General features: G+C 41.0%; 1 protein-coding gene across 1 annotated transcript in view; it reads left to right on the top strand.

The window, feature by feature from the left end:
- CCDC158 (coiled-coil domain containing 158) overlaps window positions 1-19,297 on the top strand; it is a 1,152,460-nt gene that overhangs the window by 1,053,775 nt on the left and 79,388 nt on the right. Inside the window, exon 31 of the mRNA XM_030192135.1 lies at window positions 11,507-11,658. Within this exon, the coding sequence (XP_030047995.1) occupies window positions 11,507-11,658 (152 nt within the window). The remainder of the gene's footprint in view (window positions 1-11,506; window positions 11,659-19,297) is intronic.

A 19,297-nucleotide genomic window follows, 5' to 3' on the forward strand; every position in this document is an offset into this window, starting at 1 on the left:
CTCTGCCTCCTAGGTTGCATGGCCTCAACGGTCCATGTAACACCATTGGCTCATCTTCACTTTCAAATTCCTCAATGGACACTCTCTTCACAGTGATCCCAGGCCATGGGGTTACTATCTGCCCAAATCCAAATAACTCCACAGGTCTGCCACTCCCTGCAATGGTGGATGGTGTCACACAATCTGACTTGAGGTCTTCTGTTTCAACCCTTCCCACATCACAACGTTCGCACCACAGATGCTTCCATGACGGGGTGGGAGCTCACTCTGACAGTCTCCATACACAGGGGTTTTGGTCCTTATGAGAGCAATGACATCATATCAATCTACTGGATCTCTGAGCTGTCTGGCATGTTCTCAAAACCTTCCAGGATCATACTCTCAATCAGGTGCTACTGGTACACACAGACAATCAAGTGGCAATGTATTACGTGAGCAAGCAGGGAGGACCTGGATCTTACCTCCTCTGTCTTCAAACAACCCAAATATGGACATGGACGGCATCACAAAACATCTTCCTGTTTACCTAGCCAGAAAACAAAATGCTGTAGCAGACAAATTCAGCAGAGTTCTTCAACTTCATGAATGGCCTCTCAGTGCCTCAGTCATTCGTCAGATATTCCATCAGTAGGGAACACAGGGGATAGCTCTTTTTGCTTCTCCTAAGAAAAACAAACTTCTCCAATTTTGTTCCAGACTCTATGCTCCCAACCGTATATCCCCAGATGCCTTCCTGTTTCACTGGGGGAAGCATCTTCTCTATGCTTTTCCCCCACTTCCTTTAATCGGGAAAACTGTACTCAAACTATGTCGAGACCAGGGAACCATGATTCTAATTGCTCCCTACTGGCCTTGCTAAATCTGGTTTCCTTTACTTGTAGAGTTGTCGTCCAAAGAACCATTCAGGTTGGATCCCTTCCCAATTCTTATTACTCAGAACGAGAGATCCTTTCTTCATCCAAACACTCGTTCTTTAGTCCTTACAGCTTGGTATCTGATGACATAGAGTTGCGTTCATTACACCTACCTCATGCAATCTCAGTCCTCACAAAACCCTTTCTCCTCCCTCAGAAGTTGTCTTTTCCTAGTAATAGGCATATATGAAACTGAGGTGGCCCCATCAGATTATGCTAGCATGTGAGGACTTGCACATGCATGGTGTTGCATTCAAACTTCTAAGAACTTTTTTATTCTTCTTCAACCTGTGCTTTATCAGATGAAATTACTAGGGGTAGGCAACGATTAAAATATTTATTCACAATTCATTTTGCGATTACATATTTTAACGCATGATTAATCGTGCTTAATCACGGTGTGCATTTTGGTCACCTACTTTTCAGGGTTTTTTTCCTAAACATCCTTTTGAACAATTGCTCAGTGTGGCTGATTATCCTGTTCAACATGCCATTCAATTAGGGATGGACAACGATTAAAAATTTTAAATTATTTGTGGTATTAAAAGTTTTAATCATATGAATAATTGCACCTCTGAGCTGGATAGCTTGGTACTAGTAAATTCCCACTGCACAGAAATGTTTTTAACCTGCTGAATATAAAAGTTGCATACACACACTTCCTTCGCACAGCACATTGTTCCCCCATACAGATACCTACCTTTCTTCTCTCCTGCAGCATCCTTCCCCTATACTTACACCCAAGTGTCTCCCTTCTGCTGTTAAACCTGTTACACCTGACACACGGACACCCATTTTTCTCCTCTCCTGTTGCTGCTGCTGACCCCTCCCCCAGCACACAGGTCCAGCATCCCCCCCCCCCCCCCCAAAAAAAAAAAAAAATCATTTATCAACATTTATCTGGCTCTTCATAGGGTCTCCAGCAGCAATTCCCACATTCTATTTGCAATTGACGCTGATGCCTTCCCTCTGCTATATTATGCCAAGGTGAAATAGGATAGGCAGAGGAGAGAAAGCAATGCTGGACAACAGACAGGAGTTAAAAATTTTGATCATGATGAAAAAATTTAATTCTAGTTCAAATTTAAATAACTATAGTGCACTAAATACTCCCCCTAGAATTTACCCATGTGTGAAGACTGTTATCCTGCTGTCCTCAAAGAACATCTATTACAAATTAGTAACTTTCCCCCTGATATTCAGCTGGTATTGGGCTGCACAGTGACTGCCTGATGCCAGCTCTCATACCAAATATTCAATGCCGGCCCATATCTGGCCACTGGCATTGAATATCTGGTTTCACTTTTGACTGAGGCAACTTATCTGGTAAGGCTGATATTCAGTGATAATTGCTTAGTGGTTAAAGATGGGCCTGCTATTTATGTGCCCTATTTTCAAGTTCATTTACATTTTATTGTTTGTATACCGCAATGTCCCCAAAAAGGGCTCACCATGATTCACATCAAAGCTTGGTGGTTTTCCTTTGAATTACATCAGTGGTGGGGGGCGCCAGTGAGCCAGAGATGTAAATGGCAGCCTGAGCAACTTGCTGTCCGCCTTGATTCAGAACAACGGCGATTTTCAGTATCTCTCCAGAACACTAATTACCTTCTTTTCCAATACATGAACTGCATTTAATTTCGGGTCCAATATCACTCAGGTCTGACCTGCTATCTGATGATAGTGCTAAAAGATTGAAACATGACCCACCAACCCCTGAGAAAATGGTGCTGGGTAAGTCCTCAGTGCTTTCTACGGACACGGTACTTGATGAACTTAAATCCCTACGGGATCTTTTTTCTCATCACTATGAAATGACCTGCATCTTAAAACTAGAACTTACAGCTATTTCGGACTCTTGTCGCATTTCAACTAAGAATAACTGATCTGGAACATAAAGCAGATCTAAGCACGTTACAGACAGCGCAATACCAGGAATCTATTGAAAAATGATTTAAAAAGCTTGAGCTGAAGCTGGAGCTAGAGGACCTAGCCAATAGGTCTCAATGAAACAATATAAGAATACTTATTTTAAAAGAAGGGGTTGAAGGCTCCATATGATTGCATTTCTCACTAAATGGATTCCAGCTCTATTAATTATAACCTTCAACCCTCCACTTGAATTTGAACATGTTCATCGTGCTCCATCTCGCTTGAAGCAGGCCCAAACAAGTCCTAGGCCTGTGATTACTAAACTCCTGCGCTTCCAACACGCACTTCAGATTCTGTCAGTAGCTCGCAACACTCCTACTCGCCAACTGGAAGGAAAGAAGGTTCTTATAGTACCCAACCTCGCAAAAAAACATGGCTAGGAAAAGAAAATCTTTCCTGGAAATGAGAGCACATTTGAAATTGATTGGTGCTAGATATGAGCTTCAGTACCCAGCGCATATGACAGTCACCATCAACAATACTACTGAATCTTTCAATTCGCTGGACCAACTTAAACACTACCTAGACAATCTTCAATCCAGCAGAATGTCTTGACTTTTGTAATTGATATTCTTATTTAATCAAACAGCTGTTTCTCTATTGTGCATTCAGGTGCTCTTTTCATATCATTGTACCTGTTTATAGAATTCTTCTTTTTCACTCAGTATTAACATGGCTCCTAGCCCACATTTTGCCTCTATGTTATAATATGCCTCTACTGTTTGCATCTACATAAAATTGTGTTTCCTATTCTAATTTGTTCTATTAAATGATTATGTTTAATTATATAAATCGCTGTCTTTTTTTCATAGATAACCAGGAGGAATGTTGCTTAGATGCCTTGATCACTGCCACTTGCCTCAAAACCTGTGATATTTATCTCCCCACTTTAGATTGAACATGCCTGTGTTCTATAAGCCTGTCTTATAGAACTCAGCCTGTCTCAAAGATTATCTTTACTCATTTTTACTGCTTACCTCTCTATTTTTGATATGTTTGAGCTATTCTGTCTTAAATGCTCTTTTATAACAAATGTCTCCAGTATTACAAAGTTTACCTTGTACATTAGTCTCGTGGAATGTCAATGGGTTGAGACACCCAGTTAAAAGGGAAAAAAAATTTTAAGCACTTGAAATCCTTTCAACCCTCCATAATGTTTTTTTTCAAGAAACACACTTGCCGAATCTCTCTTATTATATAGGTAATTTCCCTTGGATTTCTAACTCTATCAATTCACATTCAATTGGAAGAAAACGGGGTGTCTCAATCCTATTTAATAAAAACTTCCAGTTTCAGACTGTTGATCAAAAGATTGATCCTGAGTGTAGAAAGGTGATTCTGAAACTAGAGGTCTCAGCTATACAATTTCTCCTTACCAATTTGTATGCTCCTAACAGTGACTCCCCTGAATTTTTTATTTCTGTTTTTCAACATTTATCTGACTTCGGATCCTTACCTATTTACATATCAGGTGACTTTAATCTCCCACTCGACCTATGGCTAGATAAGAACTCAAGTAACAAGGGCAAACAGTCTAAAGCACACATTACATTACATTCTCTCATGAGTCAGTTTAATTTAGTTGATCCTTGGAGGCTTTTGCATTCTGACAGCAGAGATTATACTCATTACTCTGCTCCCCACTCCTGTTTTTCACAAATAGATTATTTTTAATATCTAAACCCTCTTTACGTAATATTTTAGATTCCAAAATTCATGCCTCAGTACTTTCAGATCATTCCCTAATTACCTTAACTCTTACTGATAACATATCTAGTGCTCCTCACTCTCCAATCTGGAGGCTCAAAATGAATATACTCAATGATGAGAATATTCAAAAGCATCTCGTTAAATAAATTGATGATTTTATTTTCAGACCTATAACACCCCTGATTTAAAACCTTTAACTATTTGGGAAGCCTTCAAGGTGACTTTAAGAGGTGAGTTTATTTCCATATCTTCACAACTAAATAAAGAGGAAATGCTCAATTAAAAGATATTACGTACAAATAAAAGAAACAGAAAAACAACTTTTATCAACTCCTGATAATACCCTCAGGAACAATCTCATCTAAAATTCGCATTTAGTAAATTAGCAAATGACTCAGCTCATGCTGAGCTTCTGGTTCAAAAAAACAAATATTATCATGAAGGTAACAAAAGTAGTAAAATGCTGGCTAACTACCTGAAAAAGAAAAAAGAATCAAAGTTCAAATTTCAGCTCTTACAAACGAAAATAATGATATCAAGACATCTTATAAAGATATTTTAAATATTTTTCACAAATACTATATAAACCTCTACAAATCTAAATTTCACTGTACTCATTTTGAAATAGACCAATTTCTAGGTTCATTACATAGACCACAATGGTCTGAATCTGATAATTTGATCCTTAGTAAAGCTTTCAATGCTGACAAAGTCACACAAGCTTTAAAACAATTACCTTCTGGAAAATCTCCTAGGCCAGATGGCTTTCCCCCAGAATTCGTTAAGCTTTTTCAGCATTCTGTTACCACACTTAACAGATCTTTTCAACTCTCTCCCCAGCCCTGATAATCGCATTAGTCACTTTACAGATGCCCTTCTTACATCATACCAAAACCAAATAAGAGTCCTTTAGAAATTCACAATTGTAACCCAATTTCTTTATTAAACATTGATTATAAAATCTACACAAAAATACTTGCTAATCGTCTTAAAAGTGTTATCGCCAAAATCATTAAACCTAACCAAGCTGGCTTTATGCCTGGCAGGCTGATAACAGAAATCACAAGACTTTTCTTTCATTTATCTGAAATGGCAAAAAAATCTCCTCATCCTGCCATAGCCTTATCGCTTGATGCAGAGAAGGCTTTTGACAGGGTTGAATGGCCATACCTCTTCTATGCCTTGAGCTGGTTTGGAGCTCACCCAAAATTCATAGATAAAATTAAAATCTTATATGCCAACCCTTCTGCACAAATTATAGCTAACAATACTCTGTCTAATTATATACAGTTAAAAAGAGGCGCCCAGCAGGGTTGTTCCATCTCCCCATACTTGTTTAATATTGCTCTTGAACCATTATTATTAGCTATCAAGTCATGTAATGATATTTTAGGCCCCTCATTACATCCTAACTCTTCCTCACCTTCTCCTAAAATGTATAAAGTCACTGCTTATGCAGATGACATTCTGCTTTATATCCAAAATCTGATTACATCTTTTACTCCATTATTTGATTTATTAGCCACCTTCTCAATCTTTTCAGGTTGTAAAGTCAACCAATCTAAAACTAAAGTATTACCTCTTAATGTTCATGTTCACTCTAACATGATTAAACCATTTGGTCTCATGTGGTAACCTACTAAACTAAAATATCTTGGCATTTCATTATTTACAACAATACAAGAAACAATACTAAAAAGTAGTGATGACATTTTATATTACTTAAAATTCCCATTCTCTCAGCACCTCATTACATCTATCCTGGTGGGGTAGACTAGAGACTATTAAAATGATGGTCTTCCTAAAAATTAACTTTATACTTAGCATGATCCCAATATTATTCTCACTTGCCTTCTACAAAAAATAGAAAGACTTCTTTCTTCTTTCTTATGGAACGCCAAGGCTCCTAAAATCTCATTAACCGAATTAAAAGCCCCCAGGGAACACCTGGGTGTAGTCTTTCCTGATTTTCTCCTATATCATAAATCTTTCTTAATTTAACAAGGACTTAGGTGGATTGTTCCTAACTCAACTGAATATGTCCCTCTTTGGTTTACTTTAGAAAAATTATTGTTGTTTCCAATTCCTATCTCTCTAATGTAATGCCCTCTGCTACAGTGTCTGTTAATAACAAGACAAACTTAATACTTGTCAACACACAAGTGTCTCCTTGACTTCGACAACACATTAGAATCTCCACTTTCTGTCTCCTTCCTTGCGTCTCTTTGGTTTAACCCTAAGGTTCTTATTAATAATTCCACATTTTTCTAGAAAAATTTGTCTGTCCGAGACATATGGAGGCATATTTTCAAAGCACTTTGGGAGGCTAAGTTCCATAGGTTTCTATGGAACTTTGGGAGGCTAAGTGCTTTGAAAATAAGCCTCATGGTCACTTGCAGATATATGTAACGTAACCAATAAAAAACTGTTATTCTCCGAGGACAAGCAGGCTGCTTGTTCTCACATGTGGGTCGGCGTCCACGGTGGCTCAGGAATGGCAGATTCTTGCAGAGCAAAAATTTAAAAGTTTTGCCAGAGCCTTCTGGCATGTGAACCGCGCGCATGACTTTCCGCCTCTTGCGTGAGCGTTCCCACTCAGTTTTTTCTTGTCCGCAGTGAAGTGAAGAGGTTTTTCCCTGTTCGCTTCGCTGGTCCAGGAAAGAGAGTCTTTTGACGATTCGTTTATATTCTTGTCTTTTATCATTATTCGTTCTTTATTTTTAAAAAATACCCTGGTATTTTGTGGCCACTTTCTAAGTTTTCTCTCTTTTCGACATGGCTGGGTTTTCCCCCTTTTTTGTGGTGAGGTCCCTGACCTCGGTGCCACCTGTCACCCAGGTCGACTCTCCTTCGATGTCGGTGGAGGAAGCTTCACCGGAGTCCAGGCGGGCGTCGACTTCCCAGCACTGCCATCAAGGACGTCGTTCTTCGGCATCGAGGCAGGCTCAGTTTCGGACTGCTCTGAGGGATGTCTTGTCTGATAATGAAGATGGACATTCGTGGGAGGAAGGGGAGGATCCCAGGTACTTTTCTTCTGATGAGTCCTATGGGATTCCTTCTGAACCTTCTCCTCCACTAGAAAGGAGACTTTCTCCACCGGAGTGTCTATCTTTCACCTCCTTTGTCCGGGAAATGCTGCGGCTATTCTCTTCCCTATGGAGGTTGAGGATGAACCCAGGGCTGAGATGCTCAAGGTCCTGGATTATCCTTCTCCACCTAGAGAGGCTGCAACAGCTCCTTTGCATAATGTACTAAAGGAAGTCCTTATGCAAAACTGGTCGTTCCCTCTGTCTAATCCCATGATCCTGAAAAAGGTTGAATCCCAATATCGGATACACGGGGAGCCTGGATTGATGAGGTCTCAGCTACTTCACAATTCCATGGTGGTGGACTCCACTCTCAAAAGAGCCAAGAGTACTGGGGACTATGCCTCGGGGCCCCCAGGCAGAGAATCTAGAACCTTGGACTCTTTTGGGAGGAAGATGTAAGGCTGCTATGCTCGCTGCCAAAATCCAAACATACCAGCTCTTCATGAGCATCAACTTGCGGAACTCGGTGAGGCAACTGTCTAGCTTGGTTGATGCACTCCCTCCGGAGCAGGCCGAGCATTTTCGCCAGGTGGTCAGGCAGCAGATGGCGTGTCAAAAATTCCTGGCCAGGGGTACGTTCGACACTTTTGATGTAGCATCCAGTATCACTGCCCAAGGTATAGTGATGCGCAGATACATCTCGATACTTCCAGCTCACAGGAAGTATCTTCAATTTTGGCTAGAAAAACAGCACTTTCAGTACAGTGTACTGCCTTTTGGCCTGGCATCTGTGCCCAGAGTGTTTACCAAATGCCTAGCTGTAGTTGCAGCGTCGCTACGCAGACTGGGAGTGCATGTTTTTCCTTATCGTGATGATTGTCTGGTGAAGAGCACCTCGAAGGAGGGTGCTCTGGAGTTCTTGTGAATGACTATTCGGATGCTAGAGCTACTGGGGTTCGTCATAAATTATCCCAAATCCCATCTAACCCCAGTCCAAAAATTGGAATTCATTGGAGCCCTGTTGAACACTCAGACAGTTTGAGCTTATCTTCCCGAGGCAAGGGCAAACAACCTTCTGTCCCTGGTGTCCATGGTTCGAGCATCTCAGCAGGTCACGGTTTGGCAGATGTTGAGACTTCCGGGGCACATGGCATCCACAGTTCATGTCACACCCATGGCACATCTACATATGAGATCAGCTCAATGGACCCTAGCTTCCCAGTGATTTCAAGCTGCGGATCTAGAGGATGTAATCCAACTGTCCACCGACTTTCGGACTTCTCTTCAGTGGTGGACGATTCGATCCAATTTGACCATGGTTCCGGAGGAGTGGTTGCCAACTCCGGTGTAAACAAATACATACAGTGTGATGCTGTGATAAGATAAAGTTCATGTGGTATAGCCACATTAAGGGAACATGTAGCGGGAGAGTTGTGCGATGTTCGTATCATATTTTAGTTTTGTATTGTATTTATAAAGATTTCTTACATACTATTTGGATTTTGTTTTTCCTGTAAAATAAGGGCTATATTCTATATATAAAAATCACTGAAATAAACAATATACCTAGGCGTATTCTATAAATCGCACCCAACTTTAGGCACAGCTTCTAGTAAAACTTGGTGTAAATGCCGGCAACTAAATTAGGTGTGGAGCGGATGTGTTCTATAACAGCGTGCATACATTTTAGTAATGCCCACAGTCCGCCCATTCCATGTCCATTGCCATGCCCCCTTTTTGGCAGTGCGCTTTAGAATTTACACACATCACTTAATGCTTAGGAAGTTGGGTGCGTAAATTCTAATTAAAACTAATTAGTGGCAATAATTGCCTGTTAATTGGCAATTATTGGCACTAGCTGACTTGTTAAGATAATTAAGTTGCACGCAAAATACAGAATGCTACCAGAACTGCACATGCTACTCAAGTTGCACTATATAGAATCTGGGGGTAAATGTATAACATTAAACAGAAAAATATATTCCTGGTAGTAAATGAATACTGCAGCTAAAAGTAGGGCCTGAAGCTGATCATTTTGCATTAGAGTTCAGAAGGGCCATCACTTCCTTTTTCCAATGTCTAGTAACATAATCTGTATGAAATATTGCAGGTAATTTTATAGCAGAGCACATAGGCATAAATGCATATGTTTCATCTGTTTTTGTTCTTTAATAAAATAATACCAAGAAAAATAGCCAATGACGTTTTATACCTTCTTAGAGGCAAGTACAATTGTGAGTGTGCGTGCGTGCGCTGGTTAGAATAGGTTCATATGCACACATTTTATAAAATGCTTTCATTAGTGACAATGCCATCCCTGCTCTGCTTATTCTCTGCTCCTGAGAATGCCTATAGACATATTGTGTAAAAATAGGCACAGTCTGATTTTCAATGAGAATTGTGCATCAGATGGCCAAACAATAACTCCCCTATCCATAGAATTTTTCTGGATAATATCAGGCCATTTAAACAGTCAAATGCCTGTCTCTTCATGTTCAAGTGTACAGCGCTGCGTACGTCTAGTAGCGCTATAGAAATGATAAGTAGTAGTAGTAAATGTCTGATACTCTCCATATAATTGTGGTTTTGGTTGGGGGAGAAGTGAAAGTGATGCTACGAATTATCCATTTACTGATGATACTTATGTACTAAATGGATAATTTATCCATTTATTCTGGGCCTGCCAAGTATGCAAGTAAATGGCCAGAATACTGGCATATATGAACATAAGCATATAAACACCAATATTAAGCTGCACGCTATACTATAAAAAAGGTTCATAAATGCAATAGCGAGTAGTTCAAAGGTGAGCATTCACATGGATGGAGTCTGGGCAGAGCATGAGTGTGGAGCATAGTTTCGCATATAAATTATAGTATAAGTGAGAGTGGGATGTTTGACCATGGAAATTCAAATCCTGGAGACAAGAATCTTAAAAAGCTGGTTTATTGATGAAAAGACTCGACACAACTGTTGTGTTTCGGCCATCAGGCCTGCATCAGGAGTCTTGCTCAATAACGTGTCATTTATTGAGTCTCAGACGCCAGGAAGAACAGCTGATATGTGCAGTAGGTAGCACGTGATGTGATGATCTGTTGTACGGGTCTTTAGAAAGACCTTTGGTGATGAGCTTGCTAGTAGAGTTCCCAAATGGAGTGCTAAAACAATGATTACTGTGCATGTGCTTGTTCTAAAACAAAGATTTTTAATAGAAATAAATGCGATATTGTCACCAGGGAATCTGTCAGATGGTCAGATTAGTGAACGTTGAATAATAGAGACTGGACCATAGTTTAATTCTATAATTTACATACATTTTACCAATTTAGGCGCAAGCATTTATACCGGATCTTTGGCTGGTGTAAGTGCTAGAACCTAAACTATAGATGTGTATTACCTGTTACACTAGTATTCTGTAAATGAAGGTAGGTGGCATATAGGCAACTAAATATAAGTGCACTATTATAGAATTGTCCTCCATGTGCTAGTATAGTCACTGATCAATCAGCATATTCAGCGCCACTACCTATATGGATAGTGTCATTGAATATGCAGACATAGATACGTGCCAGTACTATCTAATGACTACACTGGCTAAAACTCTGGCCCTGTGTTTCTGTGTGCCTACTTTGTATGTACAAACAGTATACCCCCATACAAATTTGTAAAAGCCTAATACAGCACATAAAACACTGTTCTACATATTTAAACATATTTAATACATTTCAACATTTAGGTTGTTCTAAACTCCATTCAGCTTTATACTAGTATTTTTGCTACATATTTAAACACCATCCAAAGTATGAATCATTGCATTGTTTAATTAGTTGACACAGCAGAGCATATAGCAAAATGATTGTTGTCCTGTTTATGTATGCTATTATATTAAATGTTAATTTTGTAAAATATGCTATTCTTTAGGCAGTTGTAAAGACTAAAGGGAAAAAGGAGGATCTACTGCTTAATTTAAAACCACTTCTACAACAATTGAAAATTACTCCTGCTCATCTCACAAAGCGGAGTGATGATGGATATAGAAAAGAAGAGGCATCTTCATGCCCATATAGACAAACGTAAGCGAATTTATCTGGTTTATTCTTTCTTTTAGAATTTTAGAATGGCCACTGGGATAGAAGATCTGCAGGAATAATTGCAAGCTAATTTTTAATGGTAAATCTCTCCCCCACCCTCCCCCCCCCCCCCCCCCCCCCCCCCAGTGGATTCCCTTTGAAAATCAGGCCAGTGGGTACTTCATGCCTATGTACAGCTGGTTGAATCTGCCTCTCCTCTAAGGAGGGTGGGCTACATGGGCAGGTCCTTTTAGAGTTTTCTCCAAACAAAAATGGGAATGACCACATACTCAAATGGCCATGATATGTAGTATCACATTTTAACTTATGCTGTGAGTTTAGCTTGTTGAACAGACAAAGAAAAATGTCTAAAAAAGGCATAAAGTGGCATTTGGATGTACTTCTTTTCAAAATGTCCAAATTGCTATTTTCGAAACCTATTTTGCAGACAGTTATCTATGCAATTCATCTGTCCAAATCACAAGTGGGCATGTTGGGGGGTGCTGAGGACTAGATTAGGGCGTTCCTAACACTTGGACATTTTTCTGCCATAATGGAACAAATCAAAACATCCAGGGCTACAATTTCAATGTTTTGGTCTAGACCTGTTTTTAGAATGAAAAAAGCACGAAAAGGTGCCCTAAATGACCAGATAACCACTGGAGGGATTAAGGCATGACCCCCCCCCCCCTTTACTCCCCCAGTGGTAACTGGCCCTCCTCCCACCCTCAAAAGATGTGAAAGAAACAGTATATACCAGCTTCTATGACAGCTTCAGATGTTATGGCCAGTCCTACTAGAACAGCACGCAGGTTCCTGGAGTAATCTAGTCGTCAGTGCAGTGCACTGTAGAGAGGAAGACTCAGGCCCATATCCCACTCTACCTGTCACACTTTTGGTGGAAAGTGTGAGCCTTCCCACACTCACCAAAATCCTATTAAGCCACAAGGGCTATTGTAGTGGTGTACAGTTGGGGACAGTAGATTTTTGGTGGGTTTTGGAGGGCTTAGGATACAATATAAGGGGGTAACAGTGAGATATGTATCTGGGAGCTTTTATATGATATCAACTGCAATGCCCAGTAGGGTGCCCCACTGCTCTCCTGTTATGTCTGTGTGGCCAGTCTGCTAGGAATACTGGCTCTTACATCCCAATGGCTTTGTTTTGTGTGTTTTAGCATCTGGCCATTTAAAAAAAAAAAAATTAACGTTTTGCTTTTTCAAAAATGGCTATTTTTCCTATTTGAATTTGGGATGTTTAGAGGAAAATATCCAAAGTCGGATTTAAATGTCTTATCAAAAATGATCCTCCATGTATCTATTCAGTTCTCTTAAGACTTGAAACTAACAAAATCTTAATATCCTGAAGCATAAACCTTGGCACACCAGCACACCCTGAAGCCTCTTTCTTTTTCTGATATTTTCTTTATTGCATAAACATATCAATGTACTCACAGTCAGAAGGGGTGCTTCATAACACAGAGACTTCGTTATTCTGGGCTGAAACAATGCTTGGAGGTAGAATTCTGAGAAAAAAACAATTCTGCTGAGGTGGAAAACAGATGAACAGGCAGAGACAGCTCAGAAATGGATGCCTGGAACGTGCTATATCTTATTGACAAGATATATTTTACAAGGTAAAAAAACAAGTTCTCTTAAGGGAGTTTATCAGGCCAAGTACTGACAGAAAACAAGATGGAGAGAGTTAAAAGCTAGAACAAGGGGAAAAGCAGGGGGGGCTCCCAAGCCCAAAGAACAAGAGCATAAAGGATTCAGGATATACACTCGGGATAAAGCAAAAACAAAAAAGGAGGTGAAAACCCTCACGAAATCGTGGGATGTAAAACAAAAAGTGAGGAGAGTTGATGAGGATACCAACAATGATATATTTATTGACTTTTAAAAAATTAAAAAATAACAATGTGCATAAAAATGACCCGACACGGCCATGTTTCGGCCCAATGGCCTGCCTCAGGGGTCTTTATAACCTCAGAAGATGTGACTCGGGATGTATACTCCAAGGAGAATGTCAAAACACAATCGTCTTAGGTCTCCTCTCTTCAAAAAGATATATATAAGAAATATATATTAAAAGGCAAAACGAACTTGTAATACTCCTCTCCGAAGAGATGTCTACAATTGTGACCTGAGGCAGGCCGTGTCGGGTCATTTTTATGCACATTGTTATTTTTTAATTTTTTAAAAGTCAATAAATATATCATTGTTGGTATCCTCATCAACTCTCCTCACTTTTTGTTTTACATATACACTCGGGATATACACACTAGCTAGGCAGAAGCAGGATTCAGGATCTACACTCAGGATATACACCCTAGCTAAGCAGAAGCAGGATTCAGGATCTACACTAAGGATATACACCCTAGCTAGGCAGAAGCAGGATTAAGGATATACACTCAGGATATACACACCAGCTAGGTAGAAACAGGGTTCAGGGCAACACATAAGCAAGACAGCAGACAGTAGAAGCAACCAGGATACAGCAACGTCTTGGGGCAGGCAGCATACAATAGAAAATACCAGGAACTAGCAGAGTCTTGGGACAGGCAGCAGACAGAGAGAATAAACCAGGAACTAGCAGAGTCTTGGGACAGGCAGCAGACAATAGAATAAACCAGGAGCTAACAGAGTCTCTGGGCGGGCAGCAGACAATAGAATAAACTAGGAGAAGCAGAGTCTTTGGGCAGGCTACAGACAGTAGAATAAACCAGGAACTAGCAGAGTCTTGAAGCAGGCAGCAGCCAGAGAGAAAAACCCAGGAGCTAACCGAGTCTTAGGGCAGGCAGCAGACAGAAGAATAAACCAGGAGCTAACCGAGTCTTTGGGCAGGCAGCAGACAGAGGAATAAACCAGGGATAATAGAGTCAGGGCTGAAGCTTCAGGCTCCAAACACAGACAGAGAGAAAATGGCTGAAGCTTCAGACTCCAAACACAAAGCAAGGCAAAAGAAGGACTAGCCGTCCACAGACACCAAGCAGAAGGGACAGGAGCCCACACAGAAGGACTAGCAGTCCACAGGCACAAATAAGAGAAGGGCAAGAGTCCACACAGAAAGACAGGCTTTGTAGCAGCGCAACAGAACACTCACTAACCTGACGACCTTTTGGCATAACACAATGCAAAGGCCTTCCATGCAAGCACAGCCCTTCCTTATGAAGGCTCTCACTGATGATGTCACCCACTGCAGGACAGGAGCAGGGAACACACTCACACCAAGGAGAGGCTTGGAACACATAGGGAGGACAGGCAGGAGCCATCTTGGAAGCTGGAACAGAACAGGCGGGAGCCATCTTAGATGCTGGCTCCCCAGAGAGGCATCACAGGTGCCATCTAGTGAAGCAATCAGCACACAAGGCAGAGACAGAACTAACACAGAAGCAAACAAAGGCCACCAGAAAGATAAGTCTGAGGTGGTCACGGCCACAGACGTGACAGGAGGTTAGTCTTCATACGTTATAAGACAACTCAGAAAGAAGAAGACAGGCAAAAATAGCTGGATAAGTTAAGAGAAGCTGGAAAAGCTATCAGGAAAGTGAAGAGGCAAATGGAAGAAAAGGTAGCTAATACGGTAAAATTGGGGGATACGACATTTTTCAGATATGTAAGTGACAGGAGGAAGTGCCATAATATCATTGTGAGGCTCAAAGCTGAGGGCAAGGAATATGTGGAAGATGATGAGGATAAAGCTGAACTGCTCAACATCTATTTCTGTTCTGTGTTCATGGATGAAAGGCCGGGAGTAGGACCGCAGAAAACATAATCAAATGGGGATAGATGTATGGTGGACCAAGACCTGTTCTCAGAGGACTGTATTCATGAGGAGCTAGCTAAAATAAAAGTAGACAAAGTGATGGGGCCTGATGGGATACATCCAAGCATGCTCAAGAACGTTGGAGAAGTTCTGGCGGCTCCATTGTTGGACTTCTTCAATGCTTTCCTAGGGCTGGCTCTTTTTAGCATCTTTGTGAGTGATATTGTGGAAGGGCTGTCTGGTAAGGTTTGTCTCTTTGCAGATGATACCAAACTCTGCAACAGGGTGGACACCCAGAAAGGTGTGGATGACATGAGGAAGGACTTAGCAAAGCTTGTGGAATGGTCCAATATTTGGCAACTAAGATTTAATGTTAAAAAATGCAGCGTCATGCATTTGGGTCACAAGAATCCGAGGGAATGGTACAATATAGGGGGTAAAGTGCTTCTATGTACAAAGAAAGAGCGAGACTTGGGGGTGATTGTGCCTGATCTTAAAGTTTCAACACAGGTGGAAAAAATGATGGTCATAGCCAGAAGGATGCTTGGTTGCTTAAGGAAGAGGGATGACCAGCAGGAACAAAGAGGTGATAGTGCCCTTGTATAAGTATCTGTGTGCAGTTCTGGAGACCACACCTATAGAAGAATATAAATAGAATGGAGTCGGTCCAGAGGGCAACTACAAAATAGGTAAGTGGTATTGGACATAAAACATATAGGGACAGGCTTAGGAACCTCAACATGTATACGCTGGAAGAGAGAAGGAAGAGAGGAGATATGATAGAGATGTTTAAATATCTCAGGGGCATTAATGCACAGGAAGTGAGCCTTTTTCAAATGAAGGAAAACTCTGGAATGAGGGGGCATACGATGAAGTTACGAAGAAATAGGCTTAGGAGGAATCTAAGAAAGGGTGGTGGAAGCGTGAAATGGCCTCCTGGTGGAGGTTGTGGAGTCAAGGACTGTGTCATAATTTAAGAAAGCGTGGGACAAGAATGCGGGATCCCTTAGGAAAAGGAAGCGTTAGTGATTATGGAGGATGGGCAGACTGAATAGGCCATTTGGCCTTTATCTGTTGTCATGTTTGTATGTTTCTATCATTCACTTATTAATTAATTAATTATTCAGCATTGAGTAAGAGCAAAGACTCCACAAATTTCCTCAACCTCAAGGTAAAAGAGCATTTTGGGGCCCTGATACAACTATAAGCTCCTTGTGGTCCCCAATACGCATTGTTTCTTGGATTACTAAACTGGACTTGAGCTCCACTAGTCTAAGACTGAATTGGACTGGTTTCTACTAGTCTAGGACTGATTTCGTGTGATAATGCCATGATAATGTCTAAAAGGTGCACCATAGTCCACAATGGTACACTGTCATCCCTTTTCAAGGAGATATTAGCCTGTGAAGATTTAATTGCACCATCAATTACAGAGCAATCTATGAATCTGGGAGCATCTTCTAGGTTATTGATAGGAGCAAGAGAGCACATGCTGGGTCATTCCATGCTGAACATTTCTGATCAGAGCATAATGTACTGATTTTCAACAAGTCAGGTATCATCAGAGCTCCTTTTTGTTAGGAGTTAACTACTGTTGACCTCTAGCGATCTGATTATTGTTCCCTTTCATTAGACAGTTTTCCTCCCATCCTTTCTTTCTTTTTTTTTAATAAACTTCACCTTATCTACAAAATAATTTCCCAATTCATTTACCCCAGGTTTCACAAGTACTTCTTCATCTTTAGCCTACCTTTCTTCTATCAGCTCTCTAACCAAACCAAAGAATACTTTCTTTGAGTCAGATGCTTGTAATATCCTATCAAAATGTAATAATATAAATCCCATGCAGTGAAAACAAAAATCTCTAATCCACAAAATCAGAACATGTCATGTCCCCTACCTCATCGCAAGCGGCATCCTCGGGCTTCGCTGGGTCCCGTCGACACACACACTTGACTGGCACAGCCCTGAGTCATGTGTGTGTAGTTCTTCTCTGGCTGCAGGCTCCTTGATTGTTTTGCTTCCATGCACCTGGTTCTGCTCTCTCTCTCTCTCTCTCTCTCTCTGCCTGGCTTCCAGGCTCCTTGATTGCTTTGCTTCTATGCACCTGAGTCTGCTCTCTCTCTGCCTGGCTTCCTTTGCTTCTCTCCTATTGGTCTTCTGGTTCCTCCTTCCCCTGCTCTTGTCCTATGGCTGTGCTCCTTCTCCCTGCTGGTCCCTTCTGATGTTAGATGCCAGCACTTTATCAGCTGAGCTCTTCCTGGACTCCTTGCTTCGACTTCTACTTTGGTAGGTGTTACTTGCTCAGTAGTATGCTTCTTCTCTACTTTGTCCCTCGTTGCTGACTTTGCCTGTGCCTGGATTACTCTCTTGCCTGCTGCCTGCCTACTGACTTTGCCTGTACCTGGATTATTCTCTTGACCTGCTGCCTGCCTACTGACTTTGCCTGTGCCTGGATTACTCTCTTGCCTGTTGTTTGCCTATTGATATTGCCTATACCTGGATTACTCCCTTGCCTGCTGCCTTCCTATTGACTTTGCCTGTACCTGGATTACTCTCTTGCCTGCTGCCTGTCTGACCGTTACGTTCACCACCCCGCTTCCTGCTCCGTCTCGTAAGCCCTGCAGGCCGCCCGCACCTAGGGGCTCAACCTCTGGGGAATGGCGGTCAGTGCAGGTGAAACATAGGGTTGTCCAGCCACCAAGTAGAACCTGGTCAGAGTACCAGGCAAAGCAGCGCTCTACTTAGTACAAGAACTCACAAATCTGACACAGCATATATAAACAGCTCCTGAAACTCAAATTAAAAATTGTTATGGACCATCAGCAGAGGGAACAGTCAACAATTCACAAATACTGAATTGTAATGTTGCCAGACACTCTCAGATATTAATCCTAGGTTCAAAAAAATACAGTAATGAATCGGTTCATGGTCGGCCGTGAGGCCCGCTTGTATGCCTATCTTCCCTTTTTCCTGAGGTGTAGTGTGTGTGTGAGTGGGGGGTGTTAGTTAGCTGGGGTGGGTAGTGGCTGGTTTGGTCTCCCTTAGGCCTTGGCCTCTGTTGTCAGCAGGCCTCGGCCTGGGCTCAAGGGCTCACGACCAATCCATCAGATTACACTGTGCTACCATCCTCCTGGCCAGAATGAGTAGAAAGATAGTAAAATGTTAACAGAAATTAAGGAAGCTAACAAATTTGGCAACACCATAACAATAGGTGATTTCAATTACCAAGAACGTCCAAAACAATGAGGTTTTCCAACCGGTTACTGGGATTATTGTATGCAACTAGATTATCATCAATACTTCAAGAAAAAACATATCAAAAATGACAAAAATAGCAAGTGGAGATAAAAGACCTTAGTTAAAAATAGTCACAGCTCCTTTAGAAACATATATATCAAGCTGAAGCTTACATAATCATCAGTCAGAAAAAAAAGCTCCACCCTTTTAGTTATCAAAAACATTTTCTTCAAATGTATAAAAATAAAACCTCAAACAACTTAAAATAGAGGTAATAAATTCCCACATTCAACGTGGAAGGGCATTTTTGATATGACATTTAAATGTAACTGACTTTGGATATTTTGCTCTAAATGTCCTAAATTCAAATTGAAAATATAGCCATTTTTGAAACAGAAAAATGTTTTTTTGTTTTGAAAATGGATATTTGCTAGATATTTTTGTGCTCAGTGGATTTATCTTTTTGGTCCATTAAAAAAATAAAGTCCAAATGAGAGAGCTCACACTTTCCACCACAAGTGTAACAGGTAGAGTGGGATATGTCCTGGGTCCTCCTCTCTAAAGTGCGCTGCACTGACTATTAGACTACTCCAGGGACCTGCTTGCTGCTGTAATAGGACTTGCTATAACATCT

The sequence above is a fragment of the Microcaecilia unicolor genome, chromosome 2 (assembly GCF_901765095.1).
Source record: "Microcaecilia unicolor chromosome 2, aMicUni1.1, whole genome shotgun sequence".
NCBI lineage: Eukaryota > Metazoa > Chordata > Amphibia > Gymnophiona > Siphonopidae > Microcaecilia > Microcaecilia unicolor.